The following is a 24,085-nucleotide window of genomic DNA, read 5'->3' on the forward strand; positions in this document are numbered from 1 at the left end:
CCCCCCCCCCAAGTTTACCAGTCTATATTTTTATTCAGTCGATATTTTTATTTTTATTCTTATTTTTTTATTTTATTTTTTTTAATATTCTATTTCTCTATCGGTGTACATTACACTTATATCGCTTACCTTGTGTGCAACTACTGTTTACTGTAGTAACTACTGTTTACTGTAGTACTTATATATTTTTTTACTACTGGCTGCAGGTACAACAGTACATTTCACTGTGCATTGTACTATGTATAACTGTGCATGTGACAAATAAAACCTATCTATATCTATCTATGAGCTCTCACATTTGAATTAAAGTGAAACACTAACATTTTCAATATAATGGAACAAATTTACCACAAGCTTCCACTTTGAAGAGCAAAGAGGATGATTTCTATTTTTTTTTTCTAACTTATTCTTGAATCCTATGCCAAAATTCTATCACCATGTTTTTTGGCCGTTTTTGTCTTTTTAAGCTGCTTTTTTTCGTTTTTTCTGGACTTTCCGTGTTGAGCTGTAGCGCTCAGCAGAGTGACCGTCCTTTCGTATATACACGAGAGCAACTGCTAGCGGTGTCCAGACCCCCTGCGCTGTCCGGAGCGAGGCCTGAGATTCCCGAGGAACTTAGGAAGAAGCGCCGGGGATGCCGTGCTGGCGCGAAAGTGAAAGAGCGGAGACGGAAATTCAAACCAGCGGTACCATCTGTCCTTATGGGGAACGTGAGGTCTCTGGTTAATAAGATGGACGAACTGTGTGCGCTTGTTAGGACCCAGAGGGAGTACGCCGTGAGCAGTATTTGGTGTTTTACGGAGACCTGGCTGCACGCGGACTTCCCGGACCACAGTGCGTCTATACCCGGCTTCAAGACTCTACGGGCGGATAGAGACACGGTCCTGAGCGGTAAGAAGAACGGCGGCGAGATTGCTGTTTGTGAATGAGAGATGGTGCAATCCCGCTCATGTGACTGTGAAGGAGCGTGTCTGTACACTGGACATTGAACTTTTAGCTGTGGGAATGCGTCCATATTATTTACCGAGGGAATTCACGTCTGTCATCTTTGTGGGAGTTTACATCCCTCCCTCAGCGGACAAGGCAGCAGCGAGTGACACCATCCACGCCACTGTTGCTAGGCAACAGTCCAAACACCTGAAGGCCCTCGTTGTCATTTCTGGGGATTTTAATCATATCACCTTGGACACTGTTTTACCCACTTTCCACCAGTTTGTTCTTTGTGCGACCCAGGAAAATAGAAATCTGGACCTACTGTATGCTAATTCAAAGGATGCATACAGTGCCACTGCCCTGCCCCCACTGGGACGGTCTGATCACAACTTGGTGTTGTTAACACCTGAGTATGTCCCTGCAGCAAAGAGACAGTCTGTCTCCACGAGGACAGTTAGGAGGTGGAGTGAGGAGGCTTGCGATGCTCTGCAGGACTGCTTTGATACCACCAACTGGGATGTGCTCTGCCAGCCCCATGGGAATGACATTGACAGCATGACAGACTGCATCACGGACTATATAAACTTCTGTGAGGATACAGTAATCCCTACAAGGACTGTCCACTGTTATCCTAACAACAAGCCTTGGATCACCAGCCAGCTGAAGGATCTGCTGAACAAGAAGAAGCAGGCCTTCAGATCTGGAGATAAGGACGAGTTGAAGAGGATACATTGGCAGCTCAAGATCCAGCTGAAGGAGTGTAAGGACGCCTACAGGAGGAAGTTGGAGGACAAGCTCCAGCAGAACAACACTCGGGACGTGTGGAGGGGCATGAAGCTGATCACTGGCTTCAATATCAAAGCCAAGCAACAGGACGGCAGCCCAGACAGAGCCAACGACCTGAATGTCTTCTTCAATAGATTCAGTGCTGGACCCCCTGCTGGCCCTCCACCCCCCCCACCACTCCAGTCTTTACACCTCCCCAGACGGCCAATCAACAACTCACCACTGATCCCTTCCCGCCTATCACCTCTGCTCTCCCCCCTACTCCCACCCCCACTGAGAAGACCAGCCCTATGACTGTGACGCCTGGCCAGGTGAGAAGACAGCTGGAGAGAGTCAAGCAAGGCAAGACAGCAGGCCCCGATCGTGTCAACCCCCGGGTCCTGAGGACTTGCGCTTCACAGCTGTCTGGCATCCTGCACTTCATCTTCAACCTGAGTCTGAAGCTGGAAAGGATACCGGTGCTATGGAAAACATCCTGTGTAGTGCCGGTGCCCAAGAAGCCCATCCCATCTGGCCTCAACGACTTCAGACCGGTTGCACTGACGTCACATGTCATGAAGGTCCTGGAGAGATTCGTCCTGGCTCAGCTGAGACCCCTGGTGACCCCTGTCTTGGACCCTCTTCAGTTTGCGTATCAGCCTCATGTTGGTGTGGATGATGCTGTCATCTACCTGCTGCACCGTGCTCACTCTCACATGGATGGTGGGAAGGGCTCTGTGAGGATCATGTTCTTTGATTTCTCCAGTGCTTTTAACACCATTCAGCCCTTTCTGATGAGTGAGAAGCTGCTCAGGATGGGTGTCAGCTCTTCCATTGTTTCCTGGATTACTGATTACTTGTCTGACAGGCCCCAGTTTGTGCGGCTGGGGGGGCTCCCTGTCTGATACTGTTGTCAGTAATGTGGGGGCACCACAGGGGACTGTCCTGTCTCCATTTCTGTTCACTCTCTACACCTCTGATTTCCAGTCCAGCTCTGGGTCCTGACACGTGCAGAAGTTCTCTGATGACTCTGCAGTGGTTGGGTGTATTAGTGATGGACATGAGGTGGAGTACAGGACACTGATCGGAGACTTTGTAGAGTGGTCCCAGGAAAACCACCTACTCCTGAATGTGGACAAGACCAAGGAGCTGGTCATTGACTTCAGGAGGAAGAGGACACCAGTGGAGCCCATCACCATACAGGGCCTAGATGTGGAAGTAGTGGACCACTATAAGAACCAGGGAGTCCACATGAACAGCAGACTGGACTGGAGGGACAACAGTGATGCTGTGGACAAGAACGGACTGAGTAGACTGTACTTCCTGAGGAAGCTTAGGTCTTTCAATGTATGCAGCAAGTTGCTGGAGATGTTCTACCAGACTGTTGTTGTGAGTGCCCTGGACTTTGCTGTGGTTTGTTGGGGGAGCAGCACCAGCAAAAAGGACATGAGTAGGATCGACAAGTTGATCCGAAAGGCTGGTCATGTCATTGGCAGTGAGTTGGAGACGTTTGTCTCAGTGAGGGACAGGACGACACTGGACAAACTGCTCTCCATTATGGACAATACAGATTTATGGAGGAAAGTTCTGGATGAACATGAATTAGATTCAGTTGGTGATTAAACATATCAGATCTACAACAGTAACAGACAGTGAACTCACATCAGAGTCTCCAGTCTACAGTCTGGACTCTCCAGAAAACCACACAGCTGCTTCACTCCTGAATCCTTTAGGTTGTTTCTGCTCAGGTCCAGATGTTTCAGATGGGAGGGGTTGGACTTCAGAGCTGAGACCAGAGAATCACAGCTGATCTCTGACAAACTGCAGCTCCTCAATCTGAATAAAGAATAAAAGATGTAGATTAAATGATGAATAATTCAATCAGATGTGTTCAGGTTTTAAATGTGCAGCTCAACATTACTGCAGCGTTTCCCAAACTTTTTTGGCTGTGCCCCCCCTTCTATGTCCCAACCAGGTTGACACCCCCCCAATCCCCCACACCTTTAAAAACACAACCATCTTTTTTATAGCCATATTAAAGGCAGCATGTTTAATCTGCTCAAATGACCAGAACACACATAGAACAAAATAATCAGCATCACAACAATGAGCTCTCACATTTGAATTAAAGTCAAACACTAACATTTTCAATAGAATGGAACAAATTTAGCACAAGCTTCCACTTTAAAGAGCAAAGAGGATGATGACAGGCTCAGGATCAGAGGCAGAAAGCAGATCAGTTGGAGGAAATGTTAGAAGATTTTCAGACGCCTTCAACTAAAATTGCAGCAACTTTAAATGAGCATGGAGCTAACACAACCCGTCATCATAGCACAGCGGTTATGGAAATAAAATGACAACGCCAGTCATTTGAATGAAACTGTAATAAAGTTCCACACGAGCCACAACATCAATAACAAAGAGCATAGGCTCAGGAAGAGATAAAACAAGAGGATCCATCTGAGGATTTTAAAGAGCAGAGCAGGTGGCTCAGCTTGGTGTGCATACACAGTAGTGGTGGGTGGATCCATCCAGGTATCCATCAATATTGATACCAACGTTGCTATCAATATTGATGGATACCAATGTAATGAGATGGATCCTTCAGTTTCACTTTCTCTCTTGTTTCATTAAAGAGGCTGTAACCTGACTGTGTTTGTCTAAATGCTGCTGCTGTCCCAGAGCAGAGCAGGCTCACTCTGCTCCTCCTCCTCCTCTCCTGTGTTTGTTGCACCGTCACGTGACTCAGCGGCGCCAGGTAACCAAGCTCCGCCCACCACTACCTGCCAGGCCCGGCCAGCAGCAGAGCATTACACACAGCACAGAGACGGAGCAGGAGAATGGCAGAGAGGAAGAGGAGCGACAGCAAGTTGGACTATTTGGAAAAAGGCTGGAAGATACAGTGGCAACACAACAAACTTGTAAAAGCAGATGAAAAATCATGGACAAGAAAACGCAGAGCTACAGAAACGGAGAGAGGAGGAGAAGAATCCCCCGCCCCCTGGCCCCGACAGACCCCCGAAAAGAAGAAAAGAACTAAGATTAAGATTAAGTGTCTATCGGCCAAGTATACTTGTGTATACAAGGAATTTGGTCTCTGCATTTATCCCATCCGTGAATTAGTGAACACAAAGCACACAGTGAGGTGAAGCACACACTAACCCGGAGCAGTGAGCTGCCATGCTACAGCGGCGCTCAGGGAGCAGTGAGGGGTTAGGTGCCTTGCTCAAGGGCACTTCAGCCGCTTTCTACCGGTCGGGGGTTTGAACCGGCAGCCCTCCGGTCACAAGCCCAAGGCACTAACCAGTAGGCCACGGCTGCCCCAAAGGAGACAAATGTTATCTTAGTTTTGTATTGTACTTCCTAAACATACATGCTACTAGAACAAAATCATTTGTTTGACATGTTTATAATATTTGTTGTGGACTGATCATTTTGTACACTTTGTTTACAGGGATTAAAGCAAAAAAAAATCATCTGACTGAAAATTTTTTTAGGCAATCACTGTGGAGTTTTAACCTTTTGTTTGTGGACATGCCTTGTGCCTTTCTTTTTGGTCATGTTTGATTGAATGATAAATTGACGCGACATAAAAAAAAACATGCATTGAGCATTAAAAAAAAAAATCGTGGGTAACCCGCTGAACCCCACTCGTGATAGGGATTGGGGATTGCAATTATTTCCCATGAACGCGGAATTCCCAGTAAGCGCGGGTCATAAGCTCGCGTTGATTAAGTCCCTGCCCTTTGTACACACCGCCCGTCGCTACTACCGATTGAATGGTTTAGTGACGTCCTCGGATCGGCCCCGCTGGAGTCGGTCACGGCCCTGGCGGAGCGCCGAGAAGACGATCAAACTTGACTATCTAGAGGAAGTAAAAGTTGTAACAAGGTTTCTGTAGGTGAACCTGCGGAAGGATCATTAACGGTCTGGCACAACCACCTCCGCCTGGCGCGAGGTTGGTCTGCTGCTGCCTCCCTTCTTCGGCCGAGGGCCGCGGCGTGTCTCCCTCCTCACCGGAGGAGAGCTCTGCGCATCCCGAAGCGCGCAGGCAGGCTCCTCTCAGACAGTTAAAACTCCACAGCTGATAGGTGAAGGTGTTGCGTATCATATCGGTGTTGTAGACCCGCCCCCCCTCTTTTTTTTTTCTCTTCGGATCTGCACCGATCTCATTTTTAGCCTTTTGAGACCCGAGTTGACGGAAATCCGTCGCAGGACGGAAAACTTTAATCCATGTGTTTATTTAAGAGAACAATCCAGAAAGAAGTTCAATGAAGGGAGAGATTTAGTTTATAATTGTATTGTAGTTTCTGAGCACTCTGTCTGAAAAAGAATTTCTTTTCATTTGTTCTCAAGTGATAATTTTGTTTCTGAAGAAAAACTTTTATTGTGATAATAAAGTATTTTCTACTTACTTTTCATTTTTCATTAACTTTGTACTAGATTGTAACTGATTAATAATCCAAAAGACAAATCACAAAAACACTTAAAGGTCATGAAAATTCATTCAGATTTAGATTGATTCAGATTGATGATGCATCCACCTTAATTATTAAAGAGTATCGGTATCAGCGATACTGGCCCTGTATTTACTTGGTATCAGATCGATACCAAATCTAGCGGTATCACACACCACTAATATACAGTGTGTAGAAGAAGATAACTTCTACTACACCATTACATGTTTCATCTGGTGCCCCCCCTAGAGGCAGCTCCCCTGCATTACTGTGTCCTAACAGCCACCCTGGATCCACTGCAGTTTGCATACCCGCTGGACAGATCTACAGATGATGCCATAAACCTCCTCCTCCACAAGACCCTCTCCCATGTGGACACTGGTAAGGGAAACTATGTGAGAGTGCTGTTTGTTGACTACAGCTCAGCATTCAATACCATAGTCCCCTCCAGACTGGCTGCTAAGCTGTATGACCTGGGTCTGGACTCCTCCCTGTGCAGGTGGATCTACAGCTTCCTGACCGGCAGACCACAGGTGGTCCAAGTGGGTCACCACACTTCAGCCCCCCTGACTCTCAACACTGGATCCCCCCAGGGCTGTGTGCTCAGCCCTCTGCTGTACTCGCTGTACACACACGACTGCGAGGCCACTTCAGACTCCAACATCATCATCAAGTTTGCTGACGGCACCGCTGTTGTAGGACTAATCTCCCACGACGACGAGACAGCCTACAGGAGGGAGGTTTACCAGTCTATATTTTTATTCAGTCTATATTATTATTTTATTTTTTATTTTTATTTTTTTTATATATTTTAATCCTCTATCGGTGTACATTACACTTACATTGCTTACCTTGTGTGTAACTACTGTTTACTGTAGTACTTATATATTTTTTTTACTACTGGCTGCAGGTACAACAACACATTTCACTGTGCATTGTACTATGTATAACTGTGCATGTGACAAATAAAACCTATCTATCTATCTATCTTTAAGCTTCATTGACTTTAACAACTAACAGTGGACATTTTCTACAGTTTCTGATACAAACACTCTTGAACTAAAGGACATTTACAGATTAATGGAGGAAAGTTCTGGATGAACATGAATTAGATTCAGTTGGTGATTAAACATATCAGATCTACAACAGCAACAGACAGTGAACTGACCTCAGAGTCTCCAGTCTACAGTCTGGACTCTCCAGAAAACCACACAGCTGCTTCACTCCTGAATCCTTCAGGTTGTTGTTGTCACCCAGGTCCAGATGTTTCAGATGGGAGGGGTTGGACTTCAGAGCTGGTCCCAGTGAATCACAGCTGATCTCTGACAAACTGCATCTGTTCAGACTGAATAAAGAATAAAAGTGATCTCCAATGAAATGTATGATGTGTTTCACCCTGACTCAGAGCAGCAGCCTTCTATCAGTCTGACTCAACAACATCAGTAACAGTCTGTGACTGTGTATCTCGTTTTTATTATCAGCAGAGAAGAGAATGGACTGTTGCACCAAAGCAGCATATTTACCAGGACTTGTTGTTTTAAGATTGGAGGCCAGTTATAGTTTGGGGAGTTTCAATGATATGTGATATGTTCTGAGTAATAGTTGATGATGTATGATTGTAATAAATAAGAAGACTGAGTCAATGTTCTTCAACTGTTCAGAAAAACAGAACATTTGAGAAAAAGAAACTTCTTCATAATTGTGCTGATTGAAATACTGAACATTTATCAACTAAAGAACATTTGACACATCAGTCAATGATTTGAACTGAATAAATAAAGAAAACCTACAACAGCTCCAGTCAGTGAACTGACCTCAGAGTCTCCAGTCTACAGTTTGGACTCTCCAGTCCAGCAGACAGATGCTTCACTCCTGAATCCTTCAGGTCATTATTACTCATGTCCAGCTCTGTCAGATAGGAAGGGTTGGACTTCAGAGCTGAGGCCACAACTTCACAGTGAGTCTCTATGAGTCCACATCCAGTAAATCTGTGATTAGAAAACATATAAATCTTTTATAAAATCAGATCATTTACATTCTAGATCCAGATTTAATGAGGATGAAACAGAGTGAGGTGATCATCTGATGAACATCTGATTGATTCTGTTAATGATCTGGACTCACTGAGCCTTTCTGCAGTTCCTCACAGCTGGGATCAGTCTCCGTCGTCCCTCCTCTGATGTGTTGTACTTCTTCAGGTCCAACTCATCCAGAACCTCCTCTGACATCTGCAGCATGTAGGCCAGAGCTGAGCAGTGGATCTCAGAGAGTTTCTTCTTTGATCTGTTCTCTGACTTCAGGAACTCTTGGATCTCCTGATGAACTGAGAGGTCGTTCATCTCCATCAGACAGTGGAAGATGTTGATGCTTCTGTCAGGAGACATTTCATCAGTGTTCATCTTCTTCAGGTTGTTGATGGCTCTCTGGATGATTCTTGGACTGTTCTCTGTCTGACCCAGCAGACCTCCTAAGAGTCTCTGGTTGGACTCCAGAGAGAGGCCATGAAGGAAGTGAACAAACAGGTCCAGGTGACCATTTTTACTGAGCAGGGATTTCTTCATGGCTCCATACAGGAAGTCATCCACTGAATTACTGGTATGCCAGATGTCTTTCAGCATGTTGGTCTTCTTGTTGTGGGAATCATGATCCTCAAGGGCATCAACATAACTTGCCCCCTGGGGACAAATAATGTTTTCTGAATCTGAATCATCATCACTAACATCAACAGAAGAATCATAATACCAGCTGTTCACCAGGAAGTCATCCAGAGACTCAGTGGTATACCACCAGTCTTTCCCCAGGAAGTCCTCCAGCACCTCTGTCTTCTTGTTGGTGTAACAGTGGAACATGTAGACTGCAGCCAGAAACTCCTGAACGCTCAGATGAACAAAGCAGTAGACTGATTTCTGGAAGATCACATTCTCTCTTTTGAAGATCTCTGTACAAACTCCTGAGTACACTGAGGCCTCTGTCACATCAAGACCACAGAGCTCCAGGTCTTCTTGGTAGAACATGATGTTTCCTTTCTCCAGATGTTCAAACGCCAGCCTCCCCAGCTTCAGAAGAACTTCCCTGTCAGCCTCCATCAGCTCCTGTGGACTCGTCTCATGTCCCTCATGGTACTTGTTCTTCTTCCTCTTTGTCTGAACCATCACAAAGTGTGAGTACATGTCAGTCAGGGTCTTGGGCAGCTCTCCTCTCTGCTCTGTAGTCAACATGTGCTCCAGAACTGTAGCAGTGATCCAGCAGAAGACTGGGACTCCACACAGGATGTGAAGGCTCCTGGATGTCTTGATGTGGGAGATGATTCTGCTGGACAGCTCTTCATCACTGAACCTCCTCCTGAAGTACTCCTCCTTCTGGGCGTCAGTGAAGCCTCGTACTTCTGTTACCCTGTCAACACATGTAGGAGGGATCTGATTGGCTGCTGCAGGTCGGGAAGTGATCCAGACCAGAGCCGAGGGAAGCAGTTTCCCCTTGATGAGGTTTGTCAGCAGCACATTGACTGATGCCTTCTGTGTGACATCAGACACAACCTCCCTGTTGTTGAAGTCCAATGAAAGTCTGCTTTCATCCAGGCCGTCAAAGATGAACAAAACTTTACAGACAGCCAGCTCCTCTGCTGTGACCTTCTGTAATGTTGGATGGAAAACATGGAGCAGCCTGAGAAGACTGTACTGCTCATCTTTGATCAAGTTCAGCTCCCTGAACGAAAGCACAATCACCACACTGACATCTTGGTTTTCCAAACCCTCTGCCCAGTCCAGAGTGAACTTCTGCACTGAGAAGGTTTTTCCAACACCAGCAACGCCGTTGGTCAGAACCACTCTGATGTGTCTCTGTTGGTCAGGTAAGGCTTTAAAGATGTCGTGGCACTTGATTGGAGTGTCATGGAGGGCCTTCATCTTGGAAGCTGTCTCAAGCTGCTTCACCTCATGTTGGGTATTAACCTCTTCACTCGGTCCCTCTGTGATGTAGAGCTCAGTGTAGATCCTGTTGAGGAGGGTTCCACTTCCTGTTACATCACTTCCTTCAGTCACACGTTCACATCTCCTCCTCAGACTGATCTTATGTTCATCTAAAACCTCCTGCAGACCAACATCAGCTGGAAAGAAGAACAAACGTGAGACAGAAAGAAAACAGTCATCTCTGTTTGAAGTCACAAAGAACAGAAAACTGACTTTAAATGTTTTGTAAAGAGTTTTTTCTTCTCATAATAACTCATTTTTAGAGGAAACATTAGAAATGCTCTTTGTTCTATCAGCCTCTGAGGGGGCGTGTCAGTGTTTGATTGACAGCAGAGGCAGCTCGTCTGCAGCTCTTCATCTAACAGCTCACTGTGGTTGTTCCTTCCTCTCTGTAATATTTAAGACTGATCCACTAATAAAATGATGAGCAATATGTTCATCTCTTGTTTTTAACGGCACTAACAACAAAATACTGCTAATCAGGTGACAAACATTTCCTCTGGCTGTTTCACAATAAAAGCCTCTTAGTGTCTGGTCACAACAGGAACAGATTAATTTATATCAGCAGTAATTAACAAAGCTCAGTTATGAGTAAAATAAGGCTGGTATGTGAAGTGCAGGGAAAGAAAAGAGAATAAATAAAACTGTAGGAAACTAAGAAATGATTTTATCAAGAGTCCATCAGCAGACAGATGTACAGTCTTACTTGTTCTGGATCTTGGTCCACACTGGGGACAGGAGGAGTCTCCTGATGAAGCAGACTGGTCCCAGTATGAGGTGATGCACTGTCTGCAGAACCAGTGTCCACAGCTGCTAGAGACTGGATCCTTCAGGACGTCCTGACACAAAGCACAGCAGGACAGCTGCTCCTCCACAGAAACAGGACTCCTCTTCCTCTCTCTGTCAACACATTTCTTCATCACTAAAACCATTTGCAGATTGTCAACATTTGACATCACTGTCCAGAAGCTCAGACGCTCACAGAGAACAGGAAAAGTTTGAATTGACTTCCTTTGATTTCAACTCTCCTGCTTTCATCAACACCAATCAACTGCTTTTCCTATCTGGCTGTCTTATTAAACACTGAGTCATCTACCTGCCGTTTGCTGTTAATACAAACTCAACACTTCCTGCAGAGACTTCACAGTAAAAGCCTTCCATCAAAGAGAGCTGATTATGTCCTTCACTGTTTTATCTTGAGTTAGTTCAGTCTGAACTGAGCTTAGAAGAGTCTAAGAAGTGTTACTGATAGTGAACTGGACTGATAGGGAGTATTGATCAGATAAAGATCACATTCTAACTATACTGGCTAGTTGCTACACACTGACTATGGGAGGAGGAGAAAACTGCAGTTCAATCCATCAGTACTTCCTGGTTCTAAAACCCAGACTAGGATCTTACCTACCTGCACTAAAACATCTGCATCATGACTAGAAATCTTTCAGCAGAACATTTCTGCTTCATCCTAAAATCATCATCTTCCATCAGGTCAGTTTACAGTAGAAACAGTCTCTTACCTTGTGTCTGAGGGTCCAGGTTCTTCACTGAAGAATGGAGGAATAAATTCATAGGACCTGTCACTCTTCATAGACAGACAGCTGGATACTGTAGACTCTGGTCTCTGTCTGTGGTACTGACCTCTGCAGAAACAAATATGTTTTATTCTCATCAATCACTGATAAAGGTTTAAGCAGCTCTACTGATAGCTCCATAAACATTTAAGATCAGATAAACATTTAATTCATCCCACAGTGGGGGATCAATTAAGTTACAGTTATATAAAGAACGTGGGCTTAATGTATGAACGTCAGTTTTAACTTGAAGCTTTTCAGGAGGCTGAAGAAATTACAACATTTCTAAACACAGTCCTGCATTTTCAGAGGCTCAACAGTGATTGGACAGTTGTCTGCAACATCAATATTCCTGGACATCCATAGAAGACAACAGTGGTGGAGGATCTCAGGATCCTTTCCACAGTAGAAAAGACACATCACAATATCCATTCAAGTGAAGAGCACTCTACTGGAAGGTAATCATCTCATTATACAAGTCTACCAGAAGTAAAATACTCTACAGGTGTAAATAATTCATGAACCTCCAACAGAAAGACCAGATTAGACTTTACCAAATAACATGTAAGAAAAGCCAGAACAGCTCTGGAACAGGGTCTCTGGACAGATGAAACTCAGATCAACCTGAACCAGAACAACAGGAAGATAAAAGTCTGGAGAAGACTTGGAACGACTCCTGATCTGAAGAACACAACATCATCTGTAGAACACAGTCAGATCATGAGCAGGAATCAGTTCCAATGACACAGAGTCACTGTGTTTATTGATGATGTGACAGATGGACTGGATGAATTCTGAAGTGTAGAGAGATATTCAGACAAATGAAGAAAGATGATTGGATGGTGCTTCACAGTCCAGATGGACAATGAGCCAAGACATAGTGTGAAAGAAACCCAGGAGTTTGTGAAGGTGAAGAAGTGGAATATTCTGCAGAGGCCAAGTCAACCTCAACCTGATTTAAACGTATTTCACTCAAAAGACAAAACTAAAGGAAGAATCAACAACTGAAGACAGCTGCAGTAAAGACCAGGCTCAGCAGAACAAAGGAGGAAACCTATTCTGTGATGATGTTCATGGGCTCAGACTTCAGTCACTGTCTGCTAAGTCTTATCTACAGCACATCCATAGAAATATCTGTACACTATCCCACAGGCTTGACCAGTGACTCAGAGGAACAGGCTGGGTGGTGACCAGGAAAGCTTGGTGACAACTGGAGAGACAGTGGACAGCACAGAGGGACGGCAACCGGGACAGGAAGGGTTAGCTGCCCCACCTGCATCAGAACCCAAGCAAGCTACAGATCAACCCACAGGAAAACACCTGCAGGAGCCCGAGGGTTAAAAATGAGCATTTTATTTATGACTGAGAGAATCTGTCCAATCACTTCAGTCCCTGAAAATAGAGGATTGTGTATTAAAATGTTTTTAATTCCTCCAGATTTCCTCCAGTTTGGATGTGAATACTCTCAAATTAAAGCTGAGACTCTGCAGTCTTTAAGACCACCTTCATTTAATAACTGTAACTTGAATAAACTTTGGTTAACAGCTAGAATAACAAATACGTTTTAGTTAAACTCAATCAACCATCAGAGACAGAAAATAAACTGGAACTGACAGAAGTGATTAAAATGAGTCATGAACAAGTTAGTAGTAGTTCTCTTACCTTGTGTCTGAGGGTCCAGGTTCTAGACTGAAGAATGGAGGAATTAATTCATAGGACCTGTCACTCTTCATAGACAGACAGCTGGATACTGGAAACTCTGGTCTGTGGTACTGACCTCTGCAGAAACAAATATGTTTTATTCTCATCAATCACTGATAAACGTTTAAGTAGCTCTACTGATTCCTCCATAAACATTTAAGATCAGATAAACATTTAATGTATCCCACAGTGGGGGATAAATTAAGTTACAGTTATATAAAGAACGAGGGCTTAACGTATGAACGTCAGTTTTAACTTGAAGCTTTTCAGGAGGCTGAAGAAATTACAACATTTCTAAACACAGTTCTGCATTTTCAGAGGCTCAACAGTGATTGGACAGTTGTCTGCAACATCAATATTCCTGGACATCCATAGAAGACAACAGTGGTGGAGGATCTCAGGATCCTTTCCACAGTAGAAAAGACACATCACAATATCCATTCAAGAGAAGAGCACTCTACTGGAAGGTAATCATATCATTATACAAGTCTACCAGAAATAAAATACTCTACAGATGTAAATAATTCATGAACCTCCAACAGAAAGACCAGATTAGACTTTACCAAATAACATGTAAGAAAAGCCAGAACAGCTCTGGAACAGGATCTCTGGAGAAATGAAACTCAGATCAACCTGAACCAGAACAACAGGAAGATAAAAGTCTGGAGAAGACTTGGAACGACTCCTGATCTGAAGAACACAACATCATCTGTAGAACACAGTCAGATCATGAGCAGGAATCAGTTCCAATGACACAGAGCCACTGTGTTTATTGATGATGTGACAGATGCACTGGATGAATTCTGAAGTGTAGAGAGATATTCAGACAAATGAAGAAAGATGATTGGATGGTGCTTCACAGTCCAGATGGACAATGAGCCAAGACATAGTGTGAAAGAAACCCAGGAGTTTGTGAAGGTGAAGAAGTGGAATATTCTGCAGAGGCCAAGTCAACCTCAACCTGATTTAAACGTATTTCACTCAAAAGACAAAACTAAAGGAAGAATCAACAACTGAAGACAGCTGCAGTAAAGACCAGGCTCAGCAGAACAAAGGAGGAAACCTATTCTGTGATGATGTTCATGGGCTCAGACTTCAGTCACTGTCTGCTAAGTGTTATCTACAGCACATCCATAGAAATATCTGTACACTATCCCACAGGCTTGACCAGTGACTCAGAGGAACAGGCTGGGTGATGACCAGGAAAGCTTGGTGACAACTGGAGAGACAGTGGACAGCACGGAGGGACAGCAACCGGGACAGGAAGGGTTAGCTGCCCCACCTGCATCAGAACCCAAGCAAGCTACACATCAACCCACAGGAAAACACCTGCAGGAGCCCGAGGGTTAAAAATGAGCATTTTATTTATGACTGAGAGAATCTGTCCAATCACTTCAGTCCCTGAAAATAGAGGATTGTGTATTAAAATGTTTTTAATTCCTCCAGATTTCCTCCAGTTTGGATGTGAATACTCTCAAATTAAAGCTGAGACTCTGCAGTCTTTAAGACCACCTTCATTTAATAACTGTAACTTGAATAAACTTTGGTTAACAGCTAGAATAACAAATACATTTCAGTTAAACTCAATCAACCATCAGAGACAGAAAATGAACTGGAACTGACAGAAGTGATTAAAATGAGTCATGAACAAGTTAGTAGTAGTTCTCTTACCTTGTGTCTGAGGGTCCAGGTTCTAGACTGAAGTGTGGAGGAGTTAATTCATAGGACCTGTCACTCTTCATAGACAGACAGCTGGATACTGGAGACTCTGGTCTCTGTCTGTGGTACTGACCTCTGCAGAAACAAATATGTTTTATTCTCATCAATCACTGATAAACTCTGAGATAAAGTCATTTCAGTAGCAGTAAACACACAAACTACAGCTGCTGCAGATAATGAGATGGTTTCATGTTTGTAACAGTCCTCTGAGATTAGATTACAGCTTTTCTAGGTGACTGACAGCTGTCAGAGAAGCTGAGAGGAAGACAGGACTCATTATTTATGTTGGAGTCACAAAACCCTTTTCAGAGTAAAAATGAATCAACCATCAGAGACAGAAAATAAACTGGAACTGACAGAAGTGATTAAAATGAGTCATGAAGGGGACTTCCGGCGGCGCCGTGTTCATGTAGGACGCAAAAGTTTGAGCTCTGCTGATTAACCAACTTACCAAATCGATATTTGAACAAAACTCAGCAAAAACATGCCTAACGACACCACAAAGACGGGCGCTAGCGACAGACTCGCTAGATATCAGTTTAGAAACAAAGAAGGAGATGGAAAATCGTTGGAATCAACTGATGCTAGCCAACCTGCTAATCCCGACGAAGCTGGTGCTAGCAAAGCCACTGATGCTGCCGTTAATAACTTGGAAGGGATGCTTCATGCTATCGCCCAGTCGAATCGAGAAATACGAGGGGACATTCTGCAGATGAGTATGGATGTAAAGGAATTTAAAGGCCAAATCAAGGAATCATTCACAAGGCTTGAAACATCAGTTGGAGGTTTAAGTGCACAACGAACAAAGTTGGAAAAGAGGATCGTTGACGCAGAGGAGCGTATAACAACCACGGAGGAGACCACCGCGGCCCACGGAAAAGCCATCGGCTTCCTGCTCCAGCGCGAGGCGGAATTATTTGAACGGTGTGAGGATCTTCAGAACAGACACAGAAGGCAAAACCTAAGGCTGTACCAGGTTCCTGAAGGAAGCGAGGGGAGACACATGGCTGCCTTCATTAAAGCTACTGCCGACGGTGCTGACCGATCTGCCACTAACTGAAGCCGACATCAGGATTGACCGGGCGCATAGAGCACTTATGCCAAAACCGAAAGAAAATGACCCGCCTCGCTCCATCGTGATTAAATTCGCGGACTACACAGTAAAGGAAAAAATCCTGCAGCAAGCCTGGAGACAGTGCACAGTGAAGATGGGTGAGAAGCAGATCTACTTTGATAATGACTATTCACCGGAGCTGCAGAGGAAACGCGCTCAGGTCAGATACGTTGTGAAACAACTGAAGGAGAAAAACGTTAAAGCGAAGTGCATGTACCCAGCCCGGCTGAGGATGATGGTGGGATCCGAGGAAAAAACTTTCCAGACGGTGATGGACGCAGCGCCGGTGCTTAAGGATCTCAACATCCAGGTCCGAGTTGACGAGCGGGATAAAGTAGAGCGAGAGCTGGCCAGACACAGGTGGGAGACACGGGTCGCCAACCGAGGAAGGCCGAATGTCAGCATGTTTACAGAAGAAGATTGCAGGTTTTTCTTTCCTTGAAGTGACTGGGAATATTGGGCAAAAAGTAGCGTTTTTCCATTTTATTTAGACAGCTATGAGCAACTGTGAATAATTTACCGTTAGTTGGGCTAAAGTTAAATGGTCTAATTACCCTCCAATTATAGTGGTGTTGTTGGGCTATATATATTTTATATATACATATCTTATTTTTTGAAACCTTGCTTCAAGCTTATATTTATTTATGCTTTGCTGAATCCAGAATGTAACAATAGCATATTATCTGGTCGTTTTGGTTTGTGGCATCAGCTGCAATTGACTCATTATGGGTGGTTTACACTCAGCCACTGTAGGGCCGCAGCAGTTTACCCAACGGAGTGGGTCTGCCGCACAATGTGACATTATCCCAGAGGGTTCCCGCCACCCTCTGCCCAGTTCTACACGGGGACTGGCCACTACTGGAGACAGGCCAGTTGAGGACTTGGAAGCCAGGTTGTTGTGTCTGATTTCTGATGTTCTTTATCAGAAGTTGTACATAGTTTTTGTTCTTTTTTGTGTTACTTCCTTGACAACTGATAGGACTTTGACAATAGGTGATGGTGCTCTTGACATTTACAAGTTGACTACAAAGCATCATGACAGATAGGATTAAAAGAAGTGTAATATGGATGGTTTGACTGTGGTTAGCTACAACATAAAGGGTCTGGGAAATCCAATTAAAAGAAAGAAAATACTCAACCAACTTAAAGCTTTACAATGTTCAGTTGCAATGTTACAAGAGACACATCTCTCTGAGGCAGAACACCTGAAATTAAAGAGAGACTGGGTGGAACAAATTTACAGTGCATCTCATGAAGGAGGGAGGAAAAGGGGGGTTGCTATCTTATTTAGAAGGAATGTTATTTTTAACTGCGAAAAAGTATTGAAAGACAAGGAAGGCAGATATATCATGGTGATAGGTATGATTGGGGAAAATAGATTTACATTTTTGAACCTGTATGCGCCAAATGAGGACTGTCCCTTTTTTTTAAGAAAATAGCTTCCAAATTGGCAGATGAAGGGAAGGGAATCATAGTGGTTGGGGGGGACTATAATTGTGTACTAAATTTAAATATGGACCGACTACCTGCTGGGAAGGGACCTCGTGTAACGGAGTTAATGTGACTCCACTTGCCACCTCTCACACTAGTCGTCAGTTACGACATTATTTTAAGGTTATTGAACGCAGCACCCCTGCGAATTAGGGTCGTGCACCCTGGGAGACCGTAACAGTTTTCCTGCGCTGTCTCCCTGGTGAGTGCACATGATGCTAGCTCCAGAAATATTTACCCTTATACTTTTAAATTTCGTATTTAAGTGGGTGTCTTAAGTTATGTTTTTGTACTGTTTCCTGTGCTACAGTGTGAGAGCGAGTTATTTGAAAGTTCTACTGAGACTGACTGTATACTGTTCTGCCAGGTGCAACAAATAAAACGACGAAAACAGTGGTTCGGTCTCTGTTGGTGTCCATAAACACAACGCACGAACACTACCGCTACACTCGCACTAGAAAAGCAGCTACTGTTCTGGGAATGATGGACAGATTGGGCCTGATTGATGTGTGGCGATATCATCATCCCAGAGACAGAGACTATACATAAAGGTCCCAAGTTCATGGGAGTTACTCCAGATTAGACATGTTTCTTGTTTCAAAGGCTGATGTGCGTAGAGTGACAGAGTCCAAGATAGAACCCATAACTTTGTCAGATCATGGTCCCATTATGATGAAAATAAACTTAGGTCAAGAAAAACAATTCAGATACTGGAGGCTTAAAGTGGAAATGAAGCAGTCAAATAAAACAGATGTCTATAGCACTAGTTAAATATTTAAATATACCATAAATACAAATAAAGTCGGAAATATGACCCGTTATTCAGAAAAAAGCACAAACAAGTTGCATTAATTCAGCCTGTGCGTCGCCATCTTTGTTTTCCGAAAATGATGACGTCACGAGAATGGTTTGCCACACTCTATGTTGTTTACATAGCGGCTGTCGTAGCCTCACAGTTAGCTTACTGCCTCAAATGGAAAACAAAATGGATATGGACGAATGGGATAGACCCACCAATGAGGGCAGGATCCAATTGCCTATGCTTTTGAGCCTGTTAGAGCAGTGGGAGTTTTAGTGCCCCCCCACAGATCCTCTCGTTCCTCTGCCGAGCAAGCTCGTTTCTGCGCTCTGTCTCTGCGCATAGCAGCGCCTGATGGGTCCAATTTGACAGGTCTGTCCGTGTCTCCAGCACTATAGCCACTAAAATTAAAAATTGTTGGCACAGCATCTGGCTTCAGGCGATTGGTGGGACGGCGAACAAATCTCCCATCTTCATCAAAAGCTCCCTCTTCGACGTAATCAGACTCTATAAAGTGGTCGCTACATACTCTCTGTCCTTTTATGTTTTATTTATTTTATTTTTTGTCATTTATATTTTTGTTTTTATTACTGTATATATTTTTTTTCTGTGAGCACCTTGGGTCAATTACATTGCGTTTAAGTGTGCTATATAAATAAACGTGACGGAGGCGTTTCAGTTTCAGTGCAGCTAACCATCTTTGGAGCAGTTTAGGCTTTTTGACTGGAATAACGTGAAAATGAACTAATTTACCGCTCTCTTTTACCCGATAGAATTCGTTTGAACAGCCATGCTTATTTGACAGTTAGCGACAAAGCTAGTAGGAAGCTAATGGCTAAAACAAACGCTAACCATTCTGATGACGTATGTTTTTAAAACATGGCCGCGCCCTAGTGGCGAAAGTCGTTATCTACATGTCATTTTCCAGTTAAACTACTTGAATTTCAGCTTTAATGAAAATCCATGTATTTCCAAAAATGAAAAAGCAACCAAAAAATGATCACAGTTCTCATTGCTTCATTTCCACTTTAACGTCTCAATATTGAATGACCCCCTAATCCAACAGGAATTACATGACGGGCTAAAAGAATATATTGATATAAATGATAGCGGAGATGTTACTCCATCTATTTTATGGGATGGTGCCAAAGCTGTTGTGAGGGGGCATATCATTCAAATTACGTCGAGAATAAAGAAACAAAGAGAAGCCAGAAGACTTGAACTGGAGACTGAAATTATCAGGTTAGAAAAGGACACAAAATATCAAGAAAAAGGAATACATTAGAATTATTAAAACAGGAGAGACAAAAATTAGATGATTTACTCACATATAAAGCAGAGGGAATGCTCAGATTTGTGAAAAGAAAATATTATGAAATGGGGAATAAAGCAAGTAGGTTATTGGCTTTTCAGTTGCGGAAAGCTCAATCGAACCGTGTGGTACCTAAAATAAACACCCCGACACAAATAGAATTACTTCCCAGCCGAAGGAAGTAGCAGAGGCGTTTGCTGCATACTATAAAAAATTATATGAAGGCCAAGAATTAATGGGGAAGGAGGAGAAAATAACAAAACTCCTGGATTCAATCCAGTTGAATAGATTATCACAGGATGAGGCTGAGATGCTATCTTCTCCCATAACAGGACAGGAAATAATAGATAGTATTAGTAAACTAAAGAACAGTAAATCCCCGGGTGTTGATGGATACTCTGGGGAATATTATAAAGGTTTTGTTCACGAACTAGCCCCAATTCTATGTCGAGTATTTAATTATGCACTGGATGAAAGGGACCCCCCGAAAACCTGGTCAGAGGCAATTATCACAGTTATACACAAAGATGGGAAGGACCCCACTCAATGTACGGGTTATCGGCCGATAAGTTTGCTTTGCCAGGATTTAAAAATTCTGACCTCTATCTTGGCAAATAGAATATAAATATACATTCGAAAATGAGTTAACTCTGATCAAACAGGGTTCATAACTGGACGGCAGGGCACCAATAATGTCAGACGAGCTCTACATCTACAGTCTACTGCTTCTGGTAGAAAGACTCCATCAATGCTTTCTCAGCTTAGATGCTGAGAAGCATTTGATAGACTGGACTGGACATTTTTGAAGCAAACAACGGCTCATATGGGCTTTAACGAAACCTTTTTGAGTTGGATTAGAGTGTTTTATATGAATCCGCGGTCAAGAGTCAGAGTTAATGGCCAATGCTCCGATTTCTTCGATCTGGGACAGGGGACGAGGCAGGGGGACGTCCTCTCGCCAGCTCTGTTCGCTCTTAGCATTGAGCCCCTTGCAGAACTGATCAGAAGTAACCCTCTTATACAAGGAATAAGGGATGAAAGTGGACACCAACATAAACTAGCCCTATACGCGGACGACATATTATTATTATTGAAAATCCTGTCCACTCAGTCCCGGTTCTTCTACAAAGTCTTAGTGAATATGGACTTGTATCCGGTTATAAAGTTAATCCTAGTAAATCAGAAGCGATGATGGTGTCTGGGCCATGGCCTAGCCAGCTGGATGATCTTTTCACAGATCTAAACAGGGTTTCAGATACTTAGGGATCACACTCACTCCCCAGGTAACACAACTATACCAGGCGAATTATAAAAAAATATTTGGGACATTTAGAAATGAATTGGCGAGATGGGATGTGCTACCATTATCCCTTTTGGGCAGAGTAGAGGCTGTTAAAATGAATCTACTTCCCAGAATTTTGTTCTTGTTTCAGTCTGTCCCAGTCGGGATCCCGACATCAGCCTTCAATATGCTGGACAAGCTTATATCTAAATTTATATGGCAAAATAAGAGACCAAGAGTGAGACTCAAAACACTCTTGGGAAGGACAGGGGTGGACTCAGCCTCCCCAGTTTAAAATATTATTTTTGGGCAGCACAACTAACAGCAGTGGTAGCTTGGATTAACAATGGAATCAGGATGGGTGAACATAGCGCAGAATTCAGTGCCAGTAATTCCTTTATGTACTTTAGTGTTTCTGAGCAAGCAGTCCCAGAAGAAATTCGAAATCAAAAATGTATGGGTGAAACACACTTTAAAAGTATGGTCGACTGTCCAAAGGAGGATTAGAGGGACAGCTGATCCTCTCAAGGGCTATGCAGACTGCTGGAAATCTGGATTTCCCTCCCTCAACAACAGATACTACATTTAAGAGATGGGCAGGCAGGAACCTGAGGGTTATTGACCAGTTGTTCTGTGACACTGGTGTACAGCCATTCTCATCTCTTCAAGACAAACTCCTTCTACCCCAAAGTGATATGTTTCAGTATTTTCAGATAAGGAATTACATCCCAAACCATACAGACTGGAATATAATTAAAAATGCTCCAACAAACATAGAAACTTACTTCATTAATATAATTAAACATCAACTACCCAATAAAAAGCATGTTTCCCATATATACAGAAATCTGTTATTAGATATACCAGACAATACCTTTTATATCAAGAACAAATGGGAGCTGGAGTTAAATACTATAATTACAGATGGGGAGTGTGAGACAATGTGCACTGGATGTCATAAAGGTATCAACAGTAACATGTGGAAGGAGTTTGATTGGAAGATGAAGACATGGTTCTTTAAGACGCCTTCCGTGGTCTCTGTAGATAACCCAGCTGCAATACACTGTTGGAGAGGATGTGGAGAGGTTGGCGACCACTCACACATATTTTGGGACTGCCCACTGATGCTTCCTTTTTGGATGGGGGTAAAGAGCGAGATAGATAAAGTTCTGGGAATTAATATATTATTCACCCCAAGTCAGCTTCTTTTCGATCTAGCTCCTGAAGGCATGTACACTAGAGACCAAAGGCACCTGTTACATATACTCTTGATGACTGCTAGGAAGATGGTGACAATAAAATGGATGAATCCACAGCCACCTACGGTGACACAGTGGAAACAGAAGCTGAGGGAGGTGTATGGAACGGAGGCTTTAACTGCTCAACTACAATTAAGGTCTGAGGTTTTACTTTAAAAAGTAAAAATGAACTCTGACAGACTTTTAGAACAGAGTTAGCTTAAAAAGCTGCGTCAGTAGCCGTTAGCTTAGCATAAAAATACTCGATAATTTAGCTTCAAACTGAAGGAAGAGAAGAGTAAAATGATTCTATAATGTTTATTAATCATTCAGTTCAGTGAAACTTTAACAAAGCAACAGAAAAGTCCAACAAACTAAAGAAGGGCAGCCGTGGCCTACTGGTTAGCGCTTTGGGCTTGTGACCGGAGGGTTGCCGGTTCGAACCCCCGACCGGTAGAAAGCGGCTGAAGTGCCCTTGAGCAAGGCACCTAACCCCTCACTGCTCCCCGAGCGCCGCTGTAGCATGGCAGCTCACTGCTCCGGGTTAGTGTGTGCTTCACCTCACTGTGTGCTTTGTGTTCACTAATTCACGGATGGGATAAATGCAGAGACCAAATTCCTTGTATACACAAGTATACTTGGCCGATAGACACTTAATCTTAAATCTTAGAAGGAAAACCGTTAGCATTAGCATTAGCATCAACGGTCCCTCTGCAGTCTATAAAGTGACAGTTGATGCTAATGCCACATTTGTCTGCTAACAACGCAGTTAGCTAACTTATTTAAAAGATGAACTCAAAACACTTAGAAACAGGAGAAATCATTAAAGTCATTCACCTCTAACACAATAATTTAATTTAACACAAACACAGAGAATTATCGTTTCTGAAAAAGAACACAAACATGTATTCAGTACTGAAACAAACCATTAAAAGTCATATATAATATAATATAATCCTGAAGCCTGTCTCCATTCTCCTCTCACAGCTTCACTGAGAAGCTGCAGGTTTACAGGAAACACTGGATCTTTGATACTAACCGTGTTTAGGACAATACTGATGAAAGCAGCATGGACTGACTGGAACCCTCTACTCACCTCAGAGTCTCCAGTTTATAGTCTGGACTCTTCACAAGATCAAGAAGCTGCTTCACATCTGGATCCTCCAGGTTGTTGTATCTCAGGTCCAGAAGTTTCAGATGGGAGGGGTTGGACTTCAGAGCTGGTCCCAGAGAATCACAGCTGATCTTTGACAAACTGCAGCTCTTCAATCTGAATAAAGAATAAAAGATGTAGATTAAATGATGAATAATTCAATCAGATGTGTTCAGGTTTTACCCCTGCCTCTTGCTCCAGCAGACCCCCGTGACCCTTAACAGGACTTAACGGGTATAGAAGAAGATGAGATGATGCATCCAAATTGATTGATTCTACTATTTTTTAATTTTGACTAATTAATTAATTAGTGACTCGAGGCTACGCACGAGACACGACTCCCCATATAGCTAAGCTATATGGGGAGTCGTGTCTCGTGGCGAAGCACTGAACTGTCTTCGTTCAGTGCTCTCAGTGCTTTCTTCCGGCAGCAGACAGTTCAGATCCCCAAGATGGCGCCCGCTTGGATATGCGAGCCGGATGCGAACGGTTCTGTATTCCTTTTTTAATAAACTGCCTGTATACTTGCAAAGTTCTCAGTGCTTCGGTTTACATGTAGAGACCCTAGTTATGCTACCGTGT

General features: G+C 43.4%; 1 protein-coding gene across 14 annotated transcripts in view; it reads right to left on the bottom strand.

The window, feature by feature from the left end:
* The window catches only part of LOC311503223 (uncharacterized protein), a 101,590-nt gene that overhangs the window by 33,558 nt on the left and 43,947 nt on the right, over positions 1–24,085 (bottom strand). For 9 of the 14 annotated variants that reach the window (XM_084565811.1, XM_084565817.1, XM_084565812.1 and 6 more), the window contains 9 exons: positions 23,447–23,620; positions 15,067–15,189; positions 13,357–13,473; positions 11,641–11,763; positions 10,830–11,023; positions 8,280–10,260; positions 7,970–8,143; positions 7,324–7,500; positions 3,361–3,534 (listed from right to left, as the gene is read on the bottom strand). In XM_084565811.1, the coding sequence (XP_084421937.1) occupies positions 3,361–3,534; positions 7,324–7,500; positions 7,970–8,143; positions 8,280–10,260; positions 10,830–11,023; positions 11,641–11,763; positions 13,357–13,473; positions 15,067–15,189; positions 23,447–23,620 (3,237 nt within the window). Of the gene's footprint in view, positions 1–3,360; positions 3,535–5,591; positions 6,883–7,323; positions 7,501–7,969; positions 8,144–8,279; positions 10,261–10,829; positions 11,024–11,640; positions 11,764–13,356; positions 13,474–15,066; positions 15,190–23,446; positions 23,621–24,085 lie in introns of those variants that run through there. The other 5 variants (XR_014699575.1, XM_084565809.1, XM_084565813.1 and 2 more) reach the window with 5 other exon arrangements.

The sequence above is a fragment of the Chelon labrosus genome (assembly GCF_963514085.1).
Source record: "Chelon labrosus genome assembly, chromosome: 18".
Classification (NCBI taxonomy): Eukaryota; Metazoa; Chordata; class Actinopteri; order Mugiliformes; family Mugilidae; genus Chelon; species Chelon labrosus.